General features: G+C 40.6%; 2 protein-coding genes across 3 annotated transcripts in view; both read right to left on the reverse strand.

The window, feature by feature from the left end:
• The window catches only part of slc25a21 (solute carrier family 25 member 21), a 94,921-nt gene extending 93,869 nt beyond the window's left edge, over positions 1 to 1,052 (reverse strand). Inside the window, exons 1-2 of the mRNA XM_035674672.1 lie at positions 915 to 1,052; positions 725 to 816 (exon numbers count right to left, since the gene is read on the reverse strand). Coding sequence (XP_035530565.1) covers positions 725 to 794 — 70 coding nt within the window. The 5' untranslated portion in view covers positions 795 to 816; positions 915 to 1,052. The remainder of the gene's footprint in view (positions 1 to 724; positions 817 to 914) is intronic.
• Positions 1,053 to 5,276: 4,224 nt separating this feature from the next.
• Positions 5,277 to 24,046, reverse strand: part of plekhh1 (pleckstrin homology domain containing, family H (with MyTH4 domain) member 1) — a 31,827-nt gene continuing 13,057 nt past the window's right edge. Inside the window, exons 3-29 of one of the 2 annotated variants that reach the window (XM_035674162.1) lie at positions 23,114 to 23,263; positions 22,932 to 23,015; positions 22,180 to 22,261; positions 21,300 to 21,482; positions 19,846 to 20,603; positions 19,414 to 19,492; positions 18,035 to 18,126; positions 17,737 to 17,884; positions 17,163 to 17,299; positions 16,907 to 17,017; positions 16,572 to 16,658; positions 15,953 to 16,111; positions 14,256 to 14,336; positions 13,762 to 13,941; positions 13,562 to 13,673; positions 12,861 to 12,973; positions 11,576 to 11,752; positions 11,363 to 11,460; positions 11,096 to 11,273; positions 10,329 to 10,484; positions 9,761 to 9,858; positions 9,321 to 9,462; positions 9,078 to 9,220; positions 8,749 to 8,878; positions 8,378 to 8,461; positions 7,561 to 7,707; positions 5,277 to 7,060 (exon numbers count right to left, since the gene is read on the reverse strand). In XM_035674162.1, coding sequence (XP_035530055.1) covers positions 6,908 to 7,060; positions 7,561 to 7,707; positions 8,378 to 8,461; positions 8,749 to 8,878; positions 9,078 to 9,220; positions 9,321 to 9,462; positions 9,761 to 9,858; positions 10,329 to 10,484; positions 11,096 to 11,273; positions 11,363 to 11,460; positions 11,576 to 11,752; positions 12,861 to 12,973; positions 13,562 to 13,673; positions 13,762 to 13,941; positions 14,256 to 14,336; positions 15,953 to 16,111; positions 16,572 to 16,658; positions 16,907 to 17,017; positions 17,163 to 17,299; positions 17,737 to 17,884; positions 18,035 to 18,126; positions 19,414 to 19,492; positions 19,846 to 20,603; positions 21,300 to 21,482; positions 22,180 to 22,261; positions 22,932 to 23,015; positions 23,114 to 23,263 — 4,062 coding nt within the window. In that variant the 3' untranslated portion in view covers positions 5,277 to 6,907. Of the gene's footprint in view, positions 7,061 to 7,560; positions 7,708 to 8,377; positions 8,462 to 8,748; positions 8,879 to 9,077; positions 9,221 to 9,320; positions 9,463 to 9,760; positions 9,859 to 10,328; positions 10,485 to 11,095; positions 11,274 to 11,362; positions 11,461 to 11,575; positions 11,753 to 12,860; positions 12,974 to 13,561; positions 13,674 to 13,761; positions 13,942 to 14,255; positions 14,337 to 15,952; positions 16,112 to 16,571; positions 16,659 to 16,906; positions 17,018 to 17,162; positions 17,300 to 17,736; positions 17,885 to 18,034; positions 18,127 to 19,413; positions 19,493 to 19,845; positions 20,604 to 21,299; positions 21,531 to 22,179; positions 22,262 to 22,931; positions 23,016 to 23,113; positions 23,264 to 24,046 lie in introns of both variants that reach the window. The other variant, XM_035674161.1, reaches the window with a different exon arrangement.

Raw genomic sequence — 24,046 nt, forward strand, 5'->3', positions numbered from 1 at the left:
TATTTATCCCAAGGGAAATTCAAGCAAAATTACTTTCCTGTTTTTAAAGTAATATGTTAAATTTGTCAACATTTAATACTAAACTGAGGTGGCAAGGCATTTTTTAGGGGGGGCAGCTGCCTTAATGTAGCCTCCGTCCTCCATTGCCACTAGATCCTCCAATAACTGTAGAAGTTGCCAACCAGTTTAAACATTTAAACATAATACTTCAACAGTTAATCACATAACAAAAACATGTTCTCTAACCCAACTGAATCCCTGCTTCAAAATGTAAAACGATTAATGATCAACAACATAAACTGCTTTTCATGAACACACAAGAAGGTAAAAATATAAACCCCTCCACACAGTCACCGGATGACGTTCCAGCTGTACAGCTGTAGGCATGCGCGGACTGATCCCTGACCCGGCGGCTGTTCCCTGAACAGGAAGGGAAAAGCACGGGAACTATGTTGGGAAACACGGCGCATACTCTTTGGCTCGTTGGAGCTCCTTCCACTGAAAACGTATTCTCATGTGTGCGAGTACAACCGGAGGCGTTTTGGTTGCCGTTTGTGGGAAGCAAACAGAGAGGGAACGTCGTCCATGTAATTGTTGTTCAACGGGAAACCCTGAACGCAACACACACATTTTAACACCGTGTGTGTGTGTGTGTGTGTGCGCTCCTTAAACTCTTGCCTAATCTCAATGAGTCTGGTTTTTTAAAGAAGTTATTGGGACTTACCAGCGGATCCACCGGCAGTAATCTGATGAGAAGCTTCCCGGAGCATGCTCTGTGGCTTTTTGGTTGTCATTTTTTTTTAAGCTTAACTCCCACTAAAACCAAAACACACGTAAGAAAAAAACAAAATTATCTAACGTTAATTAACTGTGTCATAAAGTACAGTAAGCTCCAGCGCCGGTGAGCAGCCTACCTGTCCCCTTTCCCCACGGCTCTGCACGGAGGTGTTGTGTCTTCGTCCCTGCAGGCTTCAACGTAGCTTAGCTTAGCTTCAGAGCTCACAGCAGTAGTTCACTGTGGAGGAGCAGCAGCGATATCTCTCCGAGTGCTCACACAGCTAATATGGACTCAATTAGACTTCCAGCACCAAGCTCTCTCTGCTGGGTCACATTTACCCTCCCATTCCTGCACAGTGTTTGAATATTGTAAATAAAAACCAGATAAACCTTGACCCCCTTGCCAGTTAATGAGCACATGAAGGTGATTTACGTTTATAGTTCAGCTGGTTTACAGTGTTTATTATACATTTGGGCTTTAATTTGTGTACTATGTTTCATGTTACTACGGTAGGAACTAAAAATCCACTTAATAATAAGACATGAGCTCCCCTGAAAACATGATTTGTTACATTTTTTAGGAGGGAGGGCTCAAAAATATTGTCAATGCCTGCCTACTTCTAGTTTTCTGTATCTTTATCATCATGAATAATGTGTAAAATCAGGCTATTATTGATCTATGTGTGTTATTAGCTGATTTTTAAATACCAGATGTGCTGACATATACATGATTGCAGCTATGACATTTTCTTTGGAGCTGTAGCACAAAAAATAAAAGTGAGCTCAGTTACAGTTACATTATAGACACTGTACAGTATGTCAGTCCAAAATGAGGTAATCCTGCATAATAATAATAATACACTTTATTTATTCAACACTTTTCAAATAAAAGTTACAAAGTGCATTATATGGCAGGAACCGGAATTAGAAACATTTCAGGAAGCACAAAAAAAGAAGTCAGACAATTAAAATCAAGTAAGGTTGAATAATTTCCTCAGGCTTCAACAGGTTCAAGCATATTACACACTCTAATTCATCCGATAAACCTCGCTGTCTTTGTTTTATTTCAACATGATACTACACCCAAAATCTGTCTTTTGAGAATACAACACAAAAGTGTAGGTTCCCAACCTGGGGGGTCTGGACCCCGACTAGGGGTCACCAAAGCTTCAGAAGGGGTCACAAGGCTTTCTTGAGTTAAAGGGGTGTAAGAAGAATTTGCAGTTGGTTCATTTCTGTGTACAGAACTAAATTAATTTGTAAAATTTAGATTATTATTTAAGATCTTGACCTGAACAGAAGCTATTTCCACAGTGTCAGTGTGCTGCATTAGAAAAGTATAAAGTTAAAACAACTAAAGAGATAATAGCAAAAGGCCAAACATAAGATAGAATAAAACACTGAATTTGTCCTATTAAGTAGTTAAGATTTAAAAAAATAAAAATAAAATACAGACAGAATCGTATAAAAAGTTCAATAAAATATCAGGAAATCTCATTTTTGATGCAAAATGTATTAATCAGCTCATAATTAACTCAAATCACTCATTTTACAAAAACATCCTGCAGTAATTGTGTTCACTATTTGGGGTTAATTCCAGTTCATCAGTTGTTCTGCACTGTTACCCATAAACTTAGTGAGGGGGGTCATCCATTTACTCAATGAAACATGTGTAAATGTGTATATGTGTACATATGTAATGTTTGCTGTAGTTTGCATGTCTAAATCAAGGATTATCATTATTAGTTAATTGTTTAGTCCATAAAATGTACAAAAATAGTGAAAAATGGCCATCACAAGTTCCCAGAGCTCAAGGCAACATTGTGTTTTGTTTGATTAACAGTTAAAAACCTGAAGACATCCAGTTGACAATCATACAACAGAGAGAAGAGCAGCAAGTTTTCTTTTTTGAGATGGTTGAACCAGCAAATGTTTGGAATTTTTAAAATGACTTAAATAATAATGAACTAAAAATGGCCCCCACAGGTTGACGGTCCCCACCTCTCTCACAGCTTACATAATGTGAATCTCCTGTTTTAAAGTGCTTTTAGATTCCTGCTCCTTTAGTGGTGAAATGTGTACAATCAGAGAGGTGTAACGTAGAAATGTCACAGGCTCAACAGTTTCATCCACCCTACTCTTCACATACCAAACGTGTAACGTAAAAGTGATGTTTTTTGTAGTTTTTTTTCTACTTGTTTACAGTCGACATGCAGTTGAAATACCGTATCACAACAGGAAGTAAAATGAGCAGTTAATGGGATCATTAAAGGGGTCACTTTACCTACAATAAAAACATTACAAGGCTAATTTTATGTGAGCAGGTAAGAGCTTTAAAATGTTCAAGTTTGGTTCATCAGAGAACTTGTGATGAAGAACTGTTAATCTAGTAATTGTATAATTGTTCTCCAGCTCTAGATAGAAAGTAACAAATACTAGTACGTAGTAGTAAGTACTCAAATACTGTACTTGAGTAGAAACAAAACTGATATGTTTGTATTTAACTTGAGTATTTTATTCTTTATGCTCCTATTCCACTACAAATTGTACTTTTAACTCCACTATAGTTACTTTTCATATAAAAAAAATTGATAAGCTTATATAATATGATGCAGTACTCTACTATCAGAAGATTTTTATGATTTAAATTAAACTTTAAAGTATGCACATACATCCCTCTATATACAAAGACACAGTCAGTCAGTTAAAGACTCAAGCTTTTACAGAAAAGGGTAACAAAGTGGCCATCTATCCAACAACACTGGAATATTTTACTTTAAATTCAATTTGATTTAAATGCTTATAAAGCACACGAGCCGCACTGCGCCATGGAAAATTAGAGAAGTTATTTTCTTTTTTGATGAGCATTGAAGGCATGCAGAAATTCAGCAGTGAGCCCTATAACGAGCATTTTCAGCGTTTTTCTTGTACAACAGCAAGCTATGGAACAACAAGAGCTTCAGACAAGCTATAAAAACGTGGGATTTACAGCATATATTTGGCAGGAAAATGCCATTACCACTTTGACCCCCTTGGATAAGAAAAAGCAGAACAGCTTCCACCCCTACAACCTCAACTCCAGTAAAACATGCAGACTGGGCCGGCTGTGTACAACCAGCACAGAGGGTGAGTATGTAGTTTATGGATGTGTTGAATGAGTGAAGACGTTTTTTAGCAATATGGTGTGTAGAAACAGTGTTCTTATTTTTCCAAGAGGAGCTTTGAGTAAAAATGAGAATTTTGTTAGTGTTGTATGAACCCTGTGTTTCCTGAATAGATTACTGGCAAAACATGTTTAGTAAGAGAGAGCCAATGAAAGTGTTTGTTAAACGAAAGTTTTTAAGCACTATAAAAAATGTTGCTTACCCCTGAAAATAAAGAGTCATAACACCAAAATCATCTGGGTTTTTCATGAGAATTATACATGCTAAATAAATACTTACAGTAGGGACCCCCAACTGCCGGCCTGGGGGCCAATTTTTGGCCCCCCATCCATCCATCCATCCAACCTCCCTCCGGTTCGCGACATGATGTCAAAACATCATATAATACTGCCCACAAGATTATTCATAGTATTTTTTTTCTAGTTGTTTCATATAAATTTAAACAACCCCCTCATATACTATTAAAATATCATTATTATTATTATATATTATATAATATCATATATTAATCAGTGAGTATTCAGGTCCTTTATTTAAGTAATACCACACTATATTAACACTCCATTACAAGTAAAATTCCTGCAGTAAAAAGTACATTATTAGTAACTTTAAGTATTTAGTTTAAGTCATTATACTGCTGTGTAAAACAACAGCTCTCCTTGATACTAAAAACATTATAAAAAAGAACAATATACATTTAAAAATGTAAAATTTGTAAAATAAAAGTACTCATAATGTAGTTTTCTGTCAGAGTGGTCTATTGGACAGTTAACTGAGTTAATGAGGAAACTTTATAAACTTTCAATACCCGATGAGGTGTCCATTATCAGGTTTAATGGATGGGGAGGAGGCCAGAACCGTCCAACACAACAGTGAAATGCAACTGATTACACTGAACAAGAATGTGATTATTTAATATGTAATTTGGCATTAATTGTTAAATTGTGACATATAGATTTAATAATTGGAAAGACTGATAAATACCATATTAATTGTATTATATTAAACTGTTTGAGGTGAAGCTAGCTCTTTACTAATGTGTCGTTAAATCTATCAAATCATATTTTTAGAATAAAAACATATGTATTAGTTACTTTACACCACTTTAAGGTATTAAAAACATAGATTAGGTGTGCCCGGTTAGTTCACCTGGTAGAGCTGGCAACCATGTACCGAGTTGCTGCAGCAGCCCAGGGTTCGAATCCGACCTTTCGGCCCTTTGCTGCATGTCATTCCCTCTCTCTGCCCCCCTTTCCTGTCTATCTTCAGCTGTTACTATCAATAAAAGGCCAACAACAACAAAAAAACATAGATTAAATTAAAATACACGGAAAAGTCAGTGACAGAATTGTTGTACCATTTATTTCATTAGCGCACACACACATACAGGCAACATAAAGACATAATCTTTCAAACATCTGTAACACATTCTAATACAGTAACCAAACATACTCTGCTCTTAAATTACTCTGCTACATAAACCAAACTAAGTCTTCCAATATAAATGTGACAGTTGACAGTGGAAAATATTACCCTTTTAAACAAAAGCCAAAAAAAAAATGTTGGAAATAAAATAAATAACTAAATATGGACACGAGCAAGACAGTGGTTTGATCCAAAACAGTTCAAGTCATTAAAATATTTTGGTAGCTCTTAAATTTGTCCTCTCTTCTGTTTGTTGATTATTAAAACACTCAGCGACCTGATTATGTTATCAGAGGACCATTAGAAATATCACAGATGCATTATAGATAAAGTATATCACTGTTGTACCTTTTATATCCCAGCCTTCCTATTGAGTACCTCAATAATATTACATGTTTACATTACATTACATTAGTAGCAGATCTGGGCCAAATCGCCTGCTTTATGCTAGATAAGTGAGCTAAATACTAACATCCCATTAAAAACAATAGTAAAGGATTACAAAAGGTTTCTTACATTTCTTTGGGGAAAAGCTGTCCTACCTATTTTATAAGGAAAAGCTAATTATATTAGTGTAGAGTTGAAAGAAATAGTCGATTAATTGATTAGTCTACTAATTGTGATGATGAATTCATCATTTAAGTCATTTTTAAGCAAAAAAACACAGCATCTCAAATGTGTATTTACTCTCTTGTTGAATTTTTTATGACATTAAACTTAATATCTTTGGATTTTGGACTGTTGTCAATATGTCAATGTCACTTTTGTTTCTGTTTTCTTACATTTTACGGACAATTAATTGAAAAGAAACAATCATTAGATTGATCTACAATGAAAATAATTGTTTGTTGCAGCTCTAAATTAGAGTGATATCAGGAGTGGATTATATCAAATTAAGATACTATGAAACTGAAGTATCACATGCCATGTCAGTCCCTTTCTAATTGCACAGTACCTCATAAATGAATTCAAACTACGGTTCTTTGTCAAGTACGAGTGATAATTCATAGTAAATACACAGTGACACGTAACGCTGTATTCCAGTCAACCCAGCTCTCAAAAAGGCAACAGCTTTGTTTTTTTTTTTATGAAAGAAAGGAGTCTGAGGTCTGAAAGACTGGAAAACATGAAGGTCAGTATAAAGGAAAAAAACCTGAGCAGCGACCGAAAAATCACGCTGCAGGTGGAAATGTGACGAGTGGCGACAAATCCTCAGATAACTACTGTATTATAAACGTCCAATTTTACCAAGGAATTAGAACATCTTAAATCTAAATAAAGTAGAGTTGAAACACTCTTTTGTTGTAGAAATAAATAGTCTGAGACGACTGATCCTGACATTTCTAAACCTAAATCTTTTTTTCTTCTAAAAAACCATATATAATATATATGTAATAATCTCCTAGTACCAGTTGTGTAAAAATGTAAAAACCCAGACATGCAACCCAACACACTCCATATGAATGCGGACTAAAGGTGACTTTTGCCATCAGGCCTCCCCGTAGTTAAACAGTCTTTGTTGTTCTTGTTGCTTGCACAATTCACAGTAGTGTGGGGCCCTTGGTGGTGTAGTTCATTGCGGGGAAGTGCCTGCTGTCTACGTCCCAGTGGCCGAGGGGCTGGTGTGAGGCAGGCGGGAGGCTGGGGTTCCAGTGGTTCATGTAGCTGGCCATGAGCAGAGTCAGCTCCAGTATCTGGGACAAGGGGCAAAAACCGGTCAGATCAGAGCGGGATTAATGGCTTTAACATGATGATATGATTGTGTTTCATTTGATTCGGGGGAGCTGGAGGCCCACGGCGGCTCACAGAAGATGTGAAAACCTGAAAGCTGATCGGCAAACAAGAATGAAGTTACTCTCATTAGCGTCACCCACAGTAGTAATATGACTCTGTGTTAAAGCTCCACTGAGATTTGGCACATAAAATAAGAGAAACAACCTGTTTTCTTCATTAGCTCTCGGTTGTGATGTTACGTAAAAACAGGTGAATATGAAAAAGTCAAGGCTCAAGATTCCCTCCCTCATCTTCAGAGCTCCTTTATTGTACTTCAACACCTTGAACAGTCAATCCGCGTACCCCGTAGTAACTGCAACCCTTGGTTACAAGTATCCTACGACACATGACAACCTTGCATGTGGACGCAAAGCAGAAAATTGGAAATCCACATTTGTGCAGATGCACTCATGACATTTACCTTTGGTTTAGCCATCGCAAAGACTAGCTTCTCCGCACTCTTCTTCCCGACTCCGGGTTCCCTCTGCTGACTCGTGACCACCATGAAATCATCACGGCAACCACCAAAGGTAATCACAGACTGGTATGGGTGTGTGACCAGTGTGTGCTGAAAAACGAGAGCAGAGAAAGAAATGTGCAGTGAAACGGATATAAACAGGGAACATGTTCAGGTTTTACTGCTGATCCCAAAATAGAGCGTGGAATTCATTTGGGAAATCATTTTGGTTTCTGCTTTTGTGAAGGGCAAATTGAGTGTGAAGAAGCATGACATAATTTCCAGCAACTTCTAGTCATTTTCACTTTGTTTTTTTCCTCTCTGACTTTCTAAAAGTGCATGAGCGGCGCTGGCCGCCAGACCAAGAATGAAATGGATCAACATGGGCTGCTGAAAATTACAGAGCTCGAGCTAACATCGTTTACATGTTGGAACTGCTGCCTGTCAGGGTCAAGAATGTCAAATCAGAGGCTGGCCGTTTTATTTTCCTGTGGATTTCTGCTGTTTGAAATACCGCAGAATAAAAATCATTCCGGATCAGTGGGCGACAGAGCAATGCAGCGGTGACCCAGCCAGCTGAGCACTGCAGCTGTAAAAAGGGATCTCACTATTTGAGCTTTAGACTGAAGCAATGGGAAATGTAAGAAAAAGCTGTATTTCACTACAATAAACATGCGGTCACTCAGTTACACTGGATGGTATGTTGGGTCATAGAATGTTCGGGTCACATTCACTTTTATTTTTCACAATTAAATTTAATTCAAAAATGTTTTAAACTCACCATTGTATAGTCTAGCACACACAATCCATCTTCATTGACTGCCAACCACACCTGGCTCTGCTCAACAGGAGAGGGCTGGACAGGCTGTGGACAAGGGAGACAAAGACAGGTCATATTACAGATGTAATCCATCCTGGTAAACATCACAGCTTCCTCTCTGGGTTTTCTTCGTGGTCTCAGACTGGCCCAACCTGTGCTTGAAAACTTGATGGATAGCTGTGTTAGGATTCAAGCCAAATGAAAAGTGTATTTTTACTTTGGATGAAAGGTTTGTATCAAGAGAGCATGCTTGTTTCAATAAAACTTCAAAGCATGGACTGAATATAACACACGAGAGCCTACATTAGGTCAGAGTGCAACATTTTTCTTACCTTGGCACTGAAGAGTTTGGCTCCAAACAGGGGCCATTTCCGAGCCACAGTCAGGTAAATTCTCACACACTCAGGTGCACTGCACCCACGTAGCATAGACCACTTAGTGGCCAGACGCTCAGTAAGATCTCTGAAAGGAGAGAAAAGGAACATTGGTTAAAGTTTAAATCTCATCTGTAGCAGATCACGAGAACAAGCACACCAAGAACATCCCGCAGTATTTGTGTCTGATCTGGCCTTTCCCAACAGGACAATGTCAAGGACCTATTGCAGAATACGTCAAATAAATCTGTTGATTCTTATTTGGGCAACAGCGGTGTTTGTTTTACCTGAGCTGCTCTGAGCTGCAGTCCTGTTTGTAGCGTTTGGGGTAGAAGCGCTCCAAGGCCTGCAGGAGGATCAGCTGAGACTTAGGCTGAGGAGAGCCGGTAGGAGAGGAGGCAGCTGGTCTTTCCAAATCACCATGTTCAACCTGGAAGGACAAAAAAGAAAGAGGAGAGAGGGTTAGAAAGAGAAAGATTTGAAAACATGACAACAGGTTTGATTTCAGTTTATATTGCATCTTTACAGACCTGTGCCATGAGGGCTGCCACCTCAAGAGCCAGCTCTTTGTTCACAGGGAAGTGGCCTTGTTGAACTTCATCATTCACCTGGTACGCCAGCAGGAGGCGCTCCCGCTCCGTCTCACCTTTCACCTGAGATCTGAAACACAACCTGTACATGCACAAATGAAGAAAAGATTATCACGAAACTTGTTTTCCAGGAAAAAGGCTGCAATTATGCACACTTCACTTCATTTCCTAGATGTAGGAAATTTAACCCCCAACACTTTAAAATTCCTGTGAAAAGTGAGAACAGCAGAACACATATCACATCACCGTGTTTTATTGTGTGGTCTGTGTTCTCTTAAGACCTCTTTGGACAAATGGTTGTGAGTACATAATAGAAGATGCAAGTGAGATTAACCCTGTTTGGGTCTTTCACAGCGCAGATGTGGCAATAGAAATCCTACCTGCTCTTGTACGTTAGGCGGACAATCCGTGTCCCCTCATTTTTCCCAGGATGCAGCTCTTTTAGGGCCTGCTCCCACTTGGAAATTACATCACAGATCTGCCAAAAGGGAATACAAAGTCAGTCTCCAGTCAGACATATGGAAGCTTTTACCTTGTTTCTGCTTCTGCCAGCAGGAGGCAGTAGCTACAGCAAGGGACAAAGACTGTATGAGGCAGAGTTAGAAATGTATTTTTTTCACTGTCTCTGGTGGGCTGGTTAAACATAATGGAGCAGTTTCAGTAACCAAAATGAAAATTAAGTGGAAGCACCGCTTTTATCATGATTGAATGGAATTAAATTACAGAGGAAGGCTATGGTATGCTGGAATAGGAATACATTTCAAAAGAGAGTCACAAAAAAGTTTGGACAGCCTTTATTTGTGAAAATAGTATTTTACTACCCATTACTGATCCTCTAAAATGTTAGGTAACATGAGACAGAATATTTGAATAAATGCACCACAAAAGCCTCAGTGGTGTGTAGAGGGTTTCTTCCATGCACTTATGTTCAGTGACCCATGCTCTTACCTTGGCAGACGGCTGCAGGCAGTGCTCCAGGTCTTTGCCGGATGGATCATCAGTAAAGAGGGCAAACCCCGACAGCTGAGGCTTCCTCACGCAGATCCTCTGGTTCAGCGTGTTGAGGAACTCTTCCACTGTGGTGGAGCCGTCGAAGCCCACAACCTGCGAGAGAAAACAAATGAGACACATCTTAGTCTCATTGATGAGGGCAATAAGTGGGTAATAAATGCCCTGAACTTGCATTGAACCTGAGATGCTGACTGCACTGCTCAGCAGCACTTTAGGATGGCTACCGTTCCAATTGTTGAGTATTTTTAACAAACAGATGGACTGTGACGGTTGTGACTAATTTCCCCTTGTATGCTGTGTTTATGTTAAATCAAATTTCCCTTCGAGGGACAATAAAGACCTGAGCCTAAACTAAACTAAGAAGCACCAGAAACAGGTTCCAGTCCAAATGGTGCCACCTATTGGCAATAAAAGTAAAAGCAGCAGCAGGTTAGAACTGCATATGTAAGTGGCAGTTAAGACCGAACACTTCACAGTGGTTATGAGACTGGTAATGATTTTATTGTCTGTCATGCTGATATCAAAGTGAAATTAATAAAGTAATCTTCCAAACACTAAACTTTATTGTATACCTCTTAGAAAAAATACTGAGGTGCCTTTAAAATACTACAAAGGCAAGATTATAAGGAAGACAGAGCTTGAGTAAGGATTGTATTTGCATTTAAAGACAGTGACAGTGTATTCTACCTTTGTGACTGTGTTACCTGGTAGGTGTTGTTCATGAAGTGGACTGGGATGCTGAATGGCAGTGAATGGTGGTAGGGGTTCCTCAGCAGGATGGAGACGATCTCCATACGTGAGGGTTTGGCCTCTCGCTCTCCATTCTGCAGAGTTCGCTCCACAGACCTCTGACAGTACACTGCATACTTCCCCACCTCACTCCTGTGAAATAAAGGGATAGAGATGTAAACAGTGTACTAAAAACTGCCTCAGAACTGGTTTAAGTTACTTTAGAGGTTTTGGCGCCTCACCTTGGGTCAGCATTGTGTTGCAGGTACTGTCTCAGGTACCAGAGGAAATGTTGTTGAGGAAGGAACAGTGCCACACACAGAGACAACAGCTGCCAGCACTACAGGAAGAGGTGATCAAAGGAGAAATCTTATATTACAGGATCACTGCAGCAAAACTCTACAACTACCCTGCTTTTCTCTCATGTAATTTGTAACTGACTGAACCCGGCTGACCTGTGTGAGGGAGTAGTTGTGCGGCGTCCGGCGGTTAGTCTGCTTGATAAGCTGACAGTACATTTCATTCTGCAGCTCCGGGTGGGTGAGGCACACTTGCAAAGCATTCTGGGCCAGCGAGGTGTGGTAATCAACAGACGGAGACTCCACCAGCACGTTGATGAAGAGCTGACAGGACTGCAGAGCAGGGACGACTTATTAAGTATTTTAAATCTGATACTGACATACCGCTGCACTACCAGCAGGTGGAGGCAAATACTAACTAGAGACTCCAAATTTACTAGAAGCAGCATATTTTTAATGCATCTTAACAGAGCCTAAAGTAATAAAACTCCAGGTGAGGATAATATTCAGGGCAGAAGAAATAAAATAAAATAAAAAAAACAACAGAAATACACGGCATGAGATCACTAAGAGTCCATATGTGCATGTCATTATTTCTCTGAAGGGACCTTTGTTCTCATCCACTGGGACAGTTGAAGACAAAGCACCAATTTAACAGTTTTCATCAGTCTTGTCAGATTCATTAATACTTCAAAGGCATGAAGTAGAGCTTGAAAAAGCGTGTCACTTCCATTCATTCTGTTTCTTTGTGTGTGTTTGGGACTGTTTTTTAAGGCTGGCTGGTCAAAGAGAGCCGACACATTCAACTTTCAGTCCTGCAGTGTAGTGACTGTAGTGGATGGGGCTGTGAAGCATGAGTTGAGCAGGGGAGTGGGGGCTTCTGGGTGGGCACACCGAGGCAGAGTTGAAAAGAGAGGAAAAGGATCTGCCATCCTCCTACAAGGTCCATGTTCAGCTCTGATCCCATTTCTCCTCCCCCATTCTGTGGCTTCCATATCCATTGCTGCCACTCTCTGAAGGCCCTGACCTCCAATGTCTCCTCTTTAAAGGGTCTCCTTTCACACTGGCTGTAAACCAGAGGAACGGTTAGCCTCAATCAGAGCAGATAATCAAGGCCATTATCTCTCTTCCACACTTTTAATGAGCTGGGGCCCTCGTCCTCGAGCCTTTGATCTGGTTTAGAGGCATGATGGAAGAGAAGAGGAGGGCCACGGAGCACATCCAGGAATAGGAGGGGATAATGGGGGCTATGGTTTGGACAAACTGGAGTGGGATGGATGATGCCTTGAACAGACCCTCGCAGTGAGGGCCGGACAGAAAAAGAAAGAGGGAATCAGATGAAAGGGATGAAAGGAAGATGGGAAAAGTTTAGCAGAGTAGAACAAAGGAGAAGGAAAGAGAGAGAGAGACGGAAAGAGGGGTGAGAGGTGGAGAGACTGACCTTGAAAAGCTTGAGAGCTTCTGTCTGCAGAGCTTCAGAGGGCAGAGTGGTGAGAGGCGAGCGCAGACCCTCCTTACAGAAGCTCAAGGCTTCGCTCTTCCACAAGACAGATTCTGGGAAAAGTCGGAGAAGCGCGTGCACACACACACACACACACAAACCCACGCAAACATAAAGATTGAGTTTCAAAGCTGTAATGACTCAACAGCTGACAAGAATTCACACACAGTGCCCCGGTCGTAAACACAGTCTGCAGTGTGGATTAAGGCTGTCAGACATTGCGGATCAAAATAACATGTAGCATGCTACTGAGTAAATTAAGCCTTTCAGTTGATTATGCGTCCCTTTAGTGTGGCAGAGCCTTTCCAGTGAGCAAATATGCACAGTGGCGGCACCCTGACTCTGTTTGACCTGACTGGAATGGAGCCTTAATTAGTATCATTATTAAAACCTGTGTTTATTATTTCATGTCAAAATGGCTGCTGTGAAAAGGATCTGTTGTCCTGGATTTGAATAATAATTACCAATAACTAACATGGCAACACCATCCTGCAAGACTTTTTGGACAGCGTGATGCAAAAAATGTTGTAACTTTATAGGACAGTTCAGTGTACAAAGTAAAATTTTAACCTCTTTTAATAAACCTAGATTGAATAAACTCCACAGATGACTGCTGCAGTTAATACTGATGCTTTTCTCACCTGGGTCTCCTTCTGCATCGAGCAGTTTACCAACGAGCTGCTCGTACTCTGTGCCCACTTTGAAGGTCGCACTGCTGCCCGCTGCCACAGTCAGGTGATACAACCATGTATCCTTTGTAGAAACAAAGTAATTCATGTACAACACAGAAATAAACGAACAAATCTTGAATGAGAAATTGCAGTTTTATCCGTTCCAGTACCTTCTCCTGCTTGGTGCCGATGAGCAGGTACGTAGGACTCTGGTCTCTTGGTTGGACCACTAAGGTGCAGTGGGAGGAGAGGAAACCTCGACTGCCTGTCTCATAGTCCTCATCTGAGTCACAGGAGCGATCCACTTCCTGTACAGAGGCCTCCCGCATCTGCAGCTGCCCTAGAGGCAACTAAGACAACGAATCAAAGTCAGTAAACAAGGTATCAAACAGAACATGGTGGTCAATACGGATAAATGTCAGTGTGTTTAACTAAAGAAACATACTAAATTGACATAATTACACCTTCTTTTTCTTGTCTAAGCAATAGTTGAAAGCACCTATCCTTTATTTGTCAAAAGCCTATTATTCTGGACAGATTAAGACAACCACTAAGAAGCATGTATTTGCAAAACCTTTCTGAAGCAGGTGTAAATAATCACTAACAAAAGACTAAATTATAAGCAGACGAATGTTAGGAGAAGGGAGAGACAAGTTTTTTTAACCTTGTCTTCTTGATTACGATAGTAGTAGAAGACTTTTCCAACCAAAGCGCACCACACCAGTTTAGAGTGTCCATGTTTGACCTGAAACAAAAAAAGACAATGACATGGAAAGTATGAGAAAAGTCAGACGGTCCCAGGCGCTTTTTCAAAACGGTAGTAAATATAAGACTGCACATTTTCTTCTTTGAAAGTCAGACCAAAAAAAGTTTTCAAAAGCTTGACAGATGTTAGTCAGGGAATTTCTACATCTGACCAGCAGATGTCCCAGGAGTGTGCAGCTGGGTGTGTAAATCAATGAAGAGCAACTTCTGTGACTTAAATAACAGTTTAAGTTTAACTTTTTTTTTCCGTTTCCAAAGCAAAGTGACAACTGACTCCCCCCAAACATGTAAACAGTCCACCCCCGCTGTGATTCCCCAGCCGCATCCAACTTCATTTTAACCAGGAATGCTGCTGCAGATGATAATTACACATCACATTCTGCAACAGACTTTTAAAAAATTATGAATGGAGTGATGATGTCACTTGAGGATGCCATCAACACAAAGCCAGCTGTGCATCCCTCAGAAGGGGGTCACCGGGGTTAACTGCGCTGGGAGGCAAAACAGCCCCCCGTCTGAACCGAGATCACTTTATAACTAGAAGATCAAAGACAACTCTCAGGAGGGGATTGGGGGGTTTGGTGAGAGGACGCGGGCTCCATCATCTCAGCTTGAGGCTGTCAGTCACCTGTCAGAGACCCATCACACACGGCCGTCAGATGTTTAAGTGTCTTAGCTTTACCAACAGACAGGCCTCGGCTAAAGAAAGGCAGGGAAAAGAGCAGGGTGGAAGGGAAAGGAGATCTCAAGCATTCCAGCAGCTCAGGCTTTAAAGCCGTGTCCCAACGTGCTCTGTCAAACCCTCCCCACCCCAGTGACAGACACTTCTATATCGGTCTGAAAGAGCCTGAAAATTAGTTATTTCTGGCATCCTCTTCAGGGAGAAAGCCTGGCTAATCTATACCTCTTGCAACTCTGCAGTGGAAGTGGGGTAGGGAAGTAAGGATTTATAAAACATTTAGAATGACATGCCAGTTTAAAACCTAATATAACTGAATACATTATTTCAGTGAATACAAAAAGGTTTTGTATTAAGATGCTACGTAAACCTGAGCTGAAACAATCAGACATATAATCAATTAGTTGCAGAATAAAAACAAAATTGATAATCTATTAATCGTTTTTTAAGCAAAAATTACAAAAATCTACTTGTTCCAGCTTCTCAAATAAACTGAATATTTGCAGCCTTTTGTTAGTTGTTTAAGCAAATTAGCTTAGCTTAGCTTAGCATAGCATAATAACTGGAAATAGCTAGCAAAGGAATACAATCTGTGTAAAGGCATCTCTAAAGCTTGCTAGTTAACATGTAATATCTCGATTGTTACATCACATCAGCAAACACTTTACACATATCATGTGTTGATTTGTGAGCTTTAGGGGTGCTAGTAGACAGAATCTTTTAGTTTTGGACCGATCCAGCCAAACTGGTTTCCAGTCTTTATGCTAAGCTAACACAAGTGTCTCCTAGCAGTAGCTTCATATTTAGCTTACAGACATTGGAGTGGGATTGATCGTCTAACGCTGCACGATAAGCAAATGAGCAAAACCAAATTTGTCGGTTCTTTAACTGATATATCATGACTTCTGTCTCCTGACCTTTGTAAGCCAGCCTCTCACGGTGGGCTTGGCAGTGGTCTCCACGGTGACCGGGCTGCTGGCCTGGACTTTGAGTATGTTCTGCAGAACCCTGATCCACTCCTCCAGGATGTTGGGTGAATCGGCAGTCAGATAGAAGGTCTTCTTCTCTGTAATCAACTGATTAGACGGAAAGGGAGAAATATGGGAAAAATGCGAAGCCAAGCTGTCCGAGATAGCATCATCATGTCAGAGATCAGAATCAGCTCCTGAAGAGCCAGGAAAACATTCCAGGCCAACGCTATACCTGATGTCATTTTAAGCTGCTTCTCTCGTATGCAGCAGTAAAGCTACACAGTGATGCAGAGCTATAATAAGAGTGCTAGTGTGTGTGTGTGTGTGTGTGTGTGTGTGTGTGTGTAGCTGCATGTACCCTCTAACAACTGTCTCTATTTAAGGTTTCTATTTTTTCTTTCATGCCACAGTCTTTTGAATTGTAGATCTATAAAAATTGAACTACCATTTAATTTCTTTTTCTTTGCATAGCCAGTAGAAGTGTGCCACGTGAATCATACTTTCCTTGTCTTGCAGTATTCTCACACAAAGTTAAGCACTATTGGGATTTCAGTTTTCCACTTACCTGAAATGTCTGCGCTCCTTCTCCACGTACTATACGGCAGGACGAGTTCAGCTCAATCTGACCCTGAGGTTTCCTGATCACATCACTCTGAATACACAAAAAAAAACACACACATACCACAAAATCTTCATTTGTCTCCAAAATTAGGACTCTTAATGCCATCACAAATGGTGTTGTGGTTGTGTTGAGGTGTTAATACGGTAGTTGTGCCTCCAACTGCAGTCATCTTGGATGTAAGCACACCAAATTTTGAAATATTTGTGTAATGTTTTCTGTGCAGATAGTAAAACCTTAGAAGGAAGCAGGCAGGCGGGCTGACAGAGAGACACACTCACAGGAGATTTGTAGTAGAGGATCTCTCCGTTCCTCAGGATGAACCAGCGACGTTTCCAGGCTTTCACCTGACTGCCCATCTTCAGCAGGTACCCAGACTTCTCCAGCATCTCCTATAGACAGAAATGACTCAGCAATCATTGAAACACCACGGGACTCACTTTAATGATTTCTTTAGTGTTTGTCAGCCATCCTGACTGTAACATGGAGGAGGTGACAGCTCAAGGCCTCCACGATGAAAAGCAGGACTCCACTCACAGGCCCAGTGCTCTCACAGGAATAGGAGGAGGTTCGCTGGACTTTATGTTCCGGTTCGGAGTAGTCACTGTCCAGGGAGTAGGCGTCAGGAGGAATGGCATAATCACTCTCTGAGCTAATGGAGGACATGGACACACCTAAGAAAACAGGAGAAGGCATATACATGAGGCAAAGTGAGAAAGCCATACTTGAAGTGGTTGAAGGAAGTAGGAGATGCTCAAAGCATTCCAGCAGTTGTTTTGCACCGAGTTTAAGTGGTGAGTATCTGTAACCACTCAGTGTTGCATCATCTACTTCTACTTCAGTTAATGGCCTTAAATGTATCTTGGTACTTTCCGTACTTGCAATGCAGCTTCTTGCAACTACATACCATTCTGGTGAGCAGAAAAACCGCTACAGCTTTTGATTTTTATCATTTAGGCTGATATAACCCTGCATTTGAAACTCATAGATTATCTTAAATATACGTTGTCAACCATCTTAAAATAAGGCAGTTTTTCCTGGTTCCTAACTTGACATTTTGGAATGGTTTTCACTGTCCTGTCCTGTCTGCACTGTAATCTGCAATTATCACCTCTCTTGACGGCACGCGGGCTCCCAGGAACGCTGCTCTTCCTGTCGGGGCTCAAGATGGAGGTCCGTAAACTGGCCAGAGAGCTGCTGTCATCCTCAGACCCGGAGTCATCATCCGGAAGAGGTACGCTGCTGATCTGAGTGGCTTTCTAAAAGAAATAATGGAAAGAGAACTGTAAGGAAAAACACCGCCTAATGTAATTTCAGTACAGATGAAAACCTCTATCTTTACAACTCTAAAAGTAAAGCAGAGATTGGGCAGCAATGTAAATCTTCATGATAAAGATTGTTTCACTCACCCCTTTCAGTGTGGTATAGACTGGTACATTAATATTCTTATAGATTAACTGGGTGAACGGACCTGCCGCTGGATATTGGGGTAAGTTGGACCCTGCAACATACACAGGAAAACATTTATTCATAATTTATTTGATTTAACATGTTTTATGGATATGCACGTAGCACAGCATCTGTTGCTTAAAGTGAGACTACAGCAAAATGGTCAGAGCTAAAACACGGTGTAACATTAGAAAAGGAAGGGTCTGTTATTTCAGTAACACAGCAATATCTGTAAGACAGCTAACATTAGCCACCATAAGCTACTGGCCATGATCTTTAGCAGCAAAACCCCTGAGCCTGTTGAATTGAGCTGTGGTGCATTTTATTGCTTATGAATTTAGGTTTTAATTTGTAAAAGGAATATAGTTATTTCTTCTTTTATAGGTTGCATAGTCTTGCTCATCCATACATTGACCCTTATACAAATACAACTCAACAGGAGTTGTAGCAGTGTAGAAAATTTATCAATAACTCAAATCAGAAAAAGAAAAGTTGAACATAACTCCTATCACAATGCCCAATCTATCAATATTGTAATTATATATCTGTATATCTGTCGCACAGGGTGAAAAGATCTTTAATAATAATAATAATAATAAAGATATATAATTCATATATAATTTACAGATTTACAGCAGTGCTATTGCTTCCTTAATACCAATTGGTAAAAAGAAAAAAAGAAAAGTCTCGAGCTATACAACTGCTCCATTGTATTTTATGCCAAAGATTGAAACGTTCCAACAACAGATGCACCTTAAGGCACAAACATGAGAGGAAGCTGAATAAGCTGAGCAAGCTATGACTTAATCCACAACAGCCACTTGGCAGTCAGCTCCATGTACCTGGCAGTCAGGAAATTCAATAGTGCTGTCAAACCTCAACGTCTGCATCCTGACAAAATGGATGATGTCGGGACAGAAAGCACAGCAGTAATTACACCCAGACTTCGTCCTTTCATCGCAGCTGATTAAAAAGCAGCCTCTCCCTCAGCTCCTTGAAAAAATCCCACCCCCCACTCCAATGCTCTTCCTCAGCTCTTTTTGTCTCCAGAAGAGGAGCCCACACCTGTGCAGGTGTGTGGAGCCTCAGGCCAGAGGAAGTGACATCAAAGACGGCAATGACAGATCCAAACCAACCGCACAACTCCACGGCAGCTTAAGCATCAGCTGAATGACATGTCACTTCACAGCACTCACTCGTCTCTTACACCACCCAGGCTCATGACACACACGCAGACAGACAAGCACACACACAGGGTTAGATACTGATGTAGCAGAAAAGTGGGTGTTGAAGAAGGAGTGGATGGCTAGTTTCTTGTTTCTGGCTGCAGGGGACTCACCTCGTCCAGGGCCCCTGGCTCCAGGACTGGCCTCCGAAACTCTCATTCCTGACTTAGCCACAGCGTAGATCCGACTCTCCTGCAGAGATCAACATTCTTGAGAGAGGTCCTTGTGACCATAATGTCGACTTTTTAATAAATCAATGCAGAGGTAATAAGTGTGTGCAGGAATTTGCTTTTTTCTTTGGTAGCTTCATATTTATCATACAGTCATGACATCAGTATCAATCTTCTTATCTAACTCTCGGCAAGAAAGCAAATAAGCATATTTCCCAAAATATCAAAGTATTCCGTTAATCTCTAATGGTTTTTAAGAGTCCTGAGCCTTGGGCAAGGACTGAAACAAAAACCGATCCAATGGAATTGCTAACAGCATAAAATAATACAGGAAGCATGCAGAAGTTGAACTGGTAAGGTAGTGGTGTTTCATACCCATGAAGGGAAGCGGTGCAAAGGAGGCGTTGGTGGCTTCAGAACCTCTGGATCCAGCCGCTCCAGTTCTTCTGCAAGTCCCACGAAGGAGACTCCATCCCTGGATGGTTCCTCTGATCCCGACCCCTCCACCACCCCGTCCATGCTGTCAGGAAGCCCGTCGTCAATGTCTGTTTCTTCCACAACCTGCGAGAAGGGCAAGGTGCCTGTGCTCTTGAGGGTAGATGAAGTGGAGGATGGGGTCATGATGTCTATGTTAACGTTGAGGTGGTGAAGTCGGTCCAGGCTGGGCTGCGGCTGGCTGTAATGCTTCTTGACCAGCTGGATGCTGTCTCTGGGGGTGAGTGGTGTCCGTACTTTGGGTAACGTCATGCTTGTGCCTGACTGGTGAACCGGAGGATTCGGGAAGGGGTTGTTGGTCGAGGGGGAACGCGACAGGAGCGGGCTTTTGGGTGTTATTCTGATGGTTGACTCTGGGGAGCTCGGTCCATGGGCCATCTCGTAGGCTGAGGATGAAGATGAAGAGGAAGAGGACGAGTGAAGGCACTGAGAGCGAAACTTGCTGTTGAGCTCATCGGAGGAGTTGTCTCTGTCAGAGCACCCTGACGGGCCCTCTGGGCCCACTGGAAGCTCTGGTCCACTAATGGAAACAGGGCTGCTGGGACCCTCCCTGCTCCAACCCTGAGAGAGAGCATCATGGGCTGCAAGGTCTCCAAGACAAATCCCTTTACTGGACTGTTCAGGAGTCCTTTTCACATCTGAAGAGACAGATTAATAACATTGGAGAAAGCCTGCATACCATGGATGAACTGATGTTAAAGGAATACACAGAGATTGTGTATTTAATGATCTGGAGGAATTAGAATAAGAGCATGAAGAACATATGGATTAGCGGTAGGTTGAAAAGTTTACAGGCAATTTGATGTGTTTTGATTTTTTTTTGCTCCAATTTAAAGTGCAATCCTCCACAAAGGAGCTTTTAAATAGCCATCTTTAAGATGACAGTGAGTAAATATTTGCTACTCATAAAATAGATTTTTTTTTTTGGTGGAGTATTCCTTAAAGCAGAAGTCACAAATAATCACAAATATATTGAAAAATTGGATTATTTCCTCATTTTAAAATCACTACCATGACACATTGTTTCTGAGCAGTACATTTAATTTTCTAGCAAAATCTTGCCCACAGAAGAACTTAAATAAAAACAATGGCAAAACAAGAAAAGTAAAGTTATTAGTTACCATAAACAAACATAATAATTTCTTTAGGTATTTGAACACATGATACCCAACTCTAAACAAGAATGAGCAGAACCATGTTTTAGATATACTGTTTGCAGACTGGATTTTGGTGAGGCTACCAACAGTTATGTGATCAGCCAGACCTGAATTAAAGACATTCTCTTTACTTCAAAAGCTTCCATCCCAAGATAATATAAATTAAGGAAAGCATACCTGTTGGTGAGGTCTTGCTATTAGAGGAGGCTCCGCGGGGACCTGTCTGTCTCCAGCTGTCATCTTGGGCAGGTGGTGTGCCGGGGCAGCTGGGAGGAAATAGCGGACTGCTGGGCACCAGGTGGGTATCCATTACAGGGGAGGTGGCAGGGGATCCAGAGGATGCAGGTTTCTCTAAGAGAGCTGGAGCGGAAAGACAACACCAGTAACTCAGTCTCTTTCCCACGGGAGCTGTAGGAAGATATACAGTGCTGTTTATATATATATATATATAACAGATACATCAATTCCCTACTTGTCTACATGACCTTTTAATGTACTACTGCGAACAAAATACTGTTTTCCAATAACTGACAGGACAAATTTACATACAAATTGTGTGTATGCAAGAAATATTCATATACAGTGCACAAATTAAAAAAACAAAACCTGTTTTTCTGCACTGCCAACGCAGTAATTTGGTCAAAATCACCATATGGATGTGAAATTTCTGTGAAACCAGCTTTCTAATTTTGCAGTAACAACACAAACGAAGTCAAATTGCAGTAAGTGTTACCAAAGCAACAGCTCAAGGAAGACCGCTGTATCTAGTGAAAGCCTTTTTAGCCTTATCCAAAACTAAATTTACCTATTGGTTTCTAGCCATTTCTGTAATTTGAAAATATGCATTTTTATAAACTGACAGTTATTAAGGCAGCAGCTAAATCAGGTTAAACCAGCTTAACTCCTCAAATGGTTTGTTTTCATGTGATCAATGGTGGCTACCATTAAATCACACATTTAAATGTATTAAATTGTTACACATAGCACGTTTGTTGAAATGATGCCTAAAAAGACATAAAATGAAAGCATTACAACCTTAAACTTTTTTTGTATTCACCTTGTAGTTTGTCCTGCAGCAACATTATCTTCTCTGTCTGCTTCAGGTTGGCCATTTTCAGCTGCTGGTTCTCTTGCTCCATCTGCAACGAAGCACGTACATATCTTCAATCAGGTCATTTTTAAATACACCGCATCCCATTTAAACACACATGCTGGTGGAGGTTTTGTCCATGCAGTTTTGCTAATTTTTTTTTCTTTTTGTCTCTTGAGTAGGACAACCAGTGAATAATAGTGTATTGTTTGTTAATTGTAAGCAGAAATTACATGAACATGATGTTTGATTTGAGCTGACATGGAATTTTTTTGCCATTGTTGTCAGTAACTTAGAAGCTGGTTGTAACTGATTGTACTCTGCGCTCTCTGCCCTCGATCCACCCGTTTGTTTGTCTGTTTTTCTTGGTCCTGTTGTTTTTTTTGTTTTGTTTGTCATATGCATATAGTTATAAATGAAAGGGAAAGACATATATATCTTAAACAACAACTTTTAGCAACCATATACAACTGTTATAGTTTAACCTGATTGTAAAGCTGATGTGCAATGCCTCTTAAAACAACTTAGTTACAGAGATACATGGGTCATCATTTATATTTAAATTGCAGATAAGACTAAACTGGTCAAACATCTGTAGATAATACATTTTGAATCATAAGCATCTCTTGTTGCTACAGATAAGGTCTCTCAGCAGGGTGAGGGCTTTCCTAGAGGCTCTTACTTCAGTCAGAGGTCTATCTATACATACTTGAGCTTACCTCTCTAAGCTTAAAGGTGACCCAGTCTTTAATCTTGGCAGCCTTCTCCTCAATAATTTTTGCCTCCTGGGCTCTGACTAAGATCTGCAGTCAGAGAAAACAGGGTTTGTGGATTATTTCAAACTACATTTTATGAACATAAATGGACATTTCTGTTCTTTATCTGACGGGTCCGTCCATACCTGTTTTTCCAGCTGTATCTCTAATCTCTTTATCACAGCATCTTTTTCTTGAACCTGACTGGTGAGGTCTTGATACTTCCTGTACAACGAGCTCTCTGATTCGCTGGGTTGTATGTTTGCAGACTTCAGCTTTTCTTCCATGACATGGATCTGAAATGAATAATTAGAGGAGTGAACGTGTAAGCACGGCCAAAAGGCAGCTCAAATTTGCATGGTTTGTTTAGATTTGATGGGCACCATGCAAAGCCAAGAAGAAAACACTGTGGATACTTTTTGCCAGCTCTGAGGAGAAAAAGCTTTCTAAGCCCTTAGGTATTTCTTGTTTTTTAAAGAAAGGGCACCATTAAATTACCACCTACAGAAAACACCTGGAGCAGCCAGTAATGACAGCAAATCTGAGATTAAACACAACAGCAAGAGAGACAGAGTATGTGTCATATGTACAGTATGGGGTTTCTTATCCTCAAACCACACTCTCCTTTTGTTAAGTCCCATCAAAGCTTGACTCCTACTTAGTGGTTACGAGTCCAACAAAAAGCACAAAATCCAGCTGACTATGAGACTTTGCAGAGTCCAATTTTAGGATTTCTTCTTACATCGGTCAATGTTGAGCATGAAAGTTCATTCTTGATCTTGTAGTTTGACAGAAAAATCTTAATTCAAGGATCACTTACTAGCTTCTTCCAGAGCTTTCAACCGCAAATCACAACCTTTCTTAGCAGATGGATTTTCTCAGCGCATGAAGCTTTGCTCAAATACAAATCTAAAGACAGTGAGATGCAATTGAAAGCACCACAAAAGCAAGCAAGTTCAAGGACCAGTGTGTAACATTTATGAAGATCTATTGTCAGAAATATAATATAATATTCATAGGTATGTTTTCATTAGTGTATAATCACCTGAAAATAAGAATTGTTGTGTTTTTGTTACCTT

The sequence above is a fragment of the Morone saxatilis genome, unplaced genomic scaffold (genome assembly GCF_004916995.1).
Source record: "Morone saxatilis isolate NCDOM2014 unplaced genomic scaffold, NCSU_SB_2.0 Contig3, whole genome shotgun sequence".
NCBI lineage: Eukaryota > Metazoa > Chordata > Actinopteri > Moronidae > Morone > Morone saxatilis.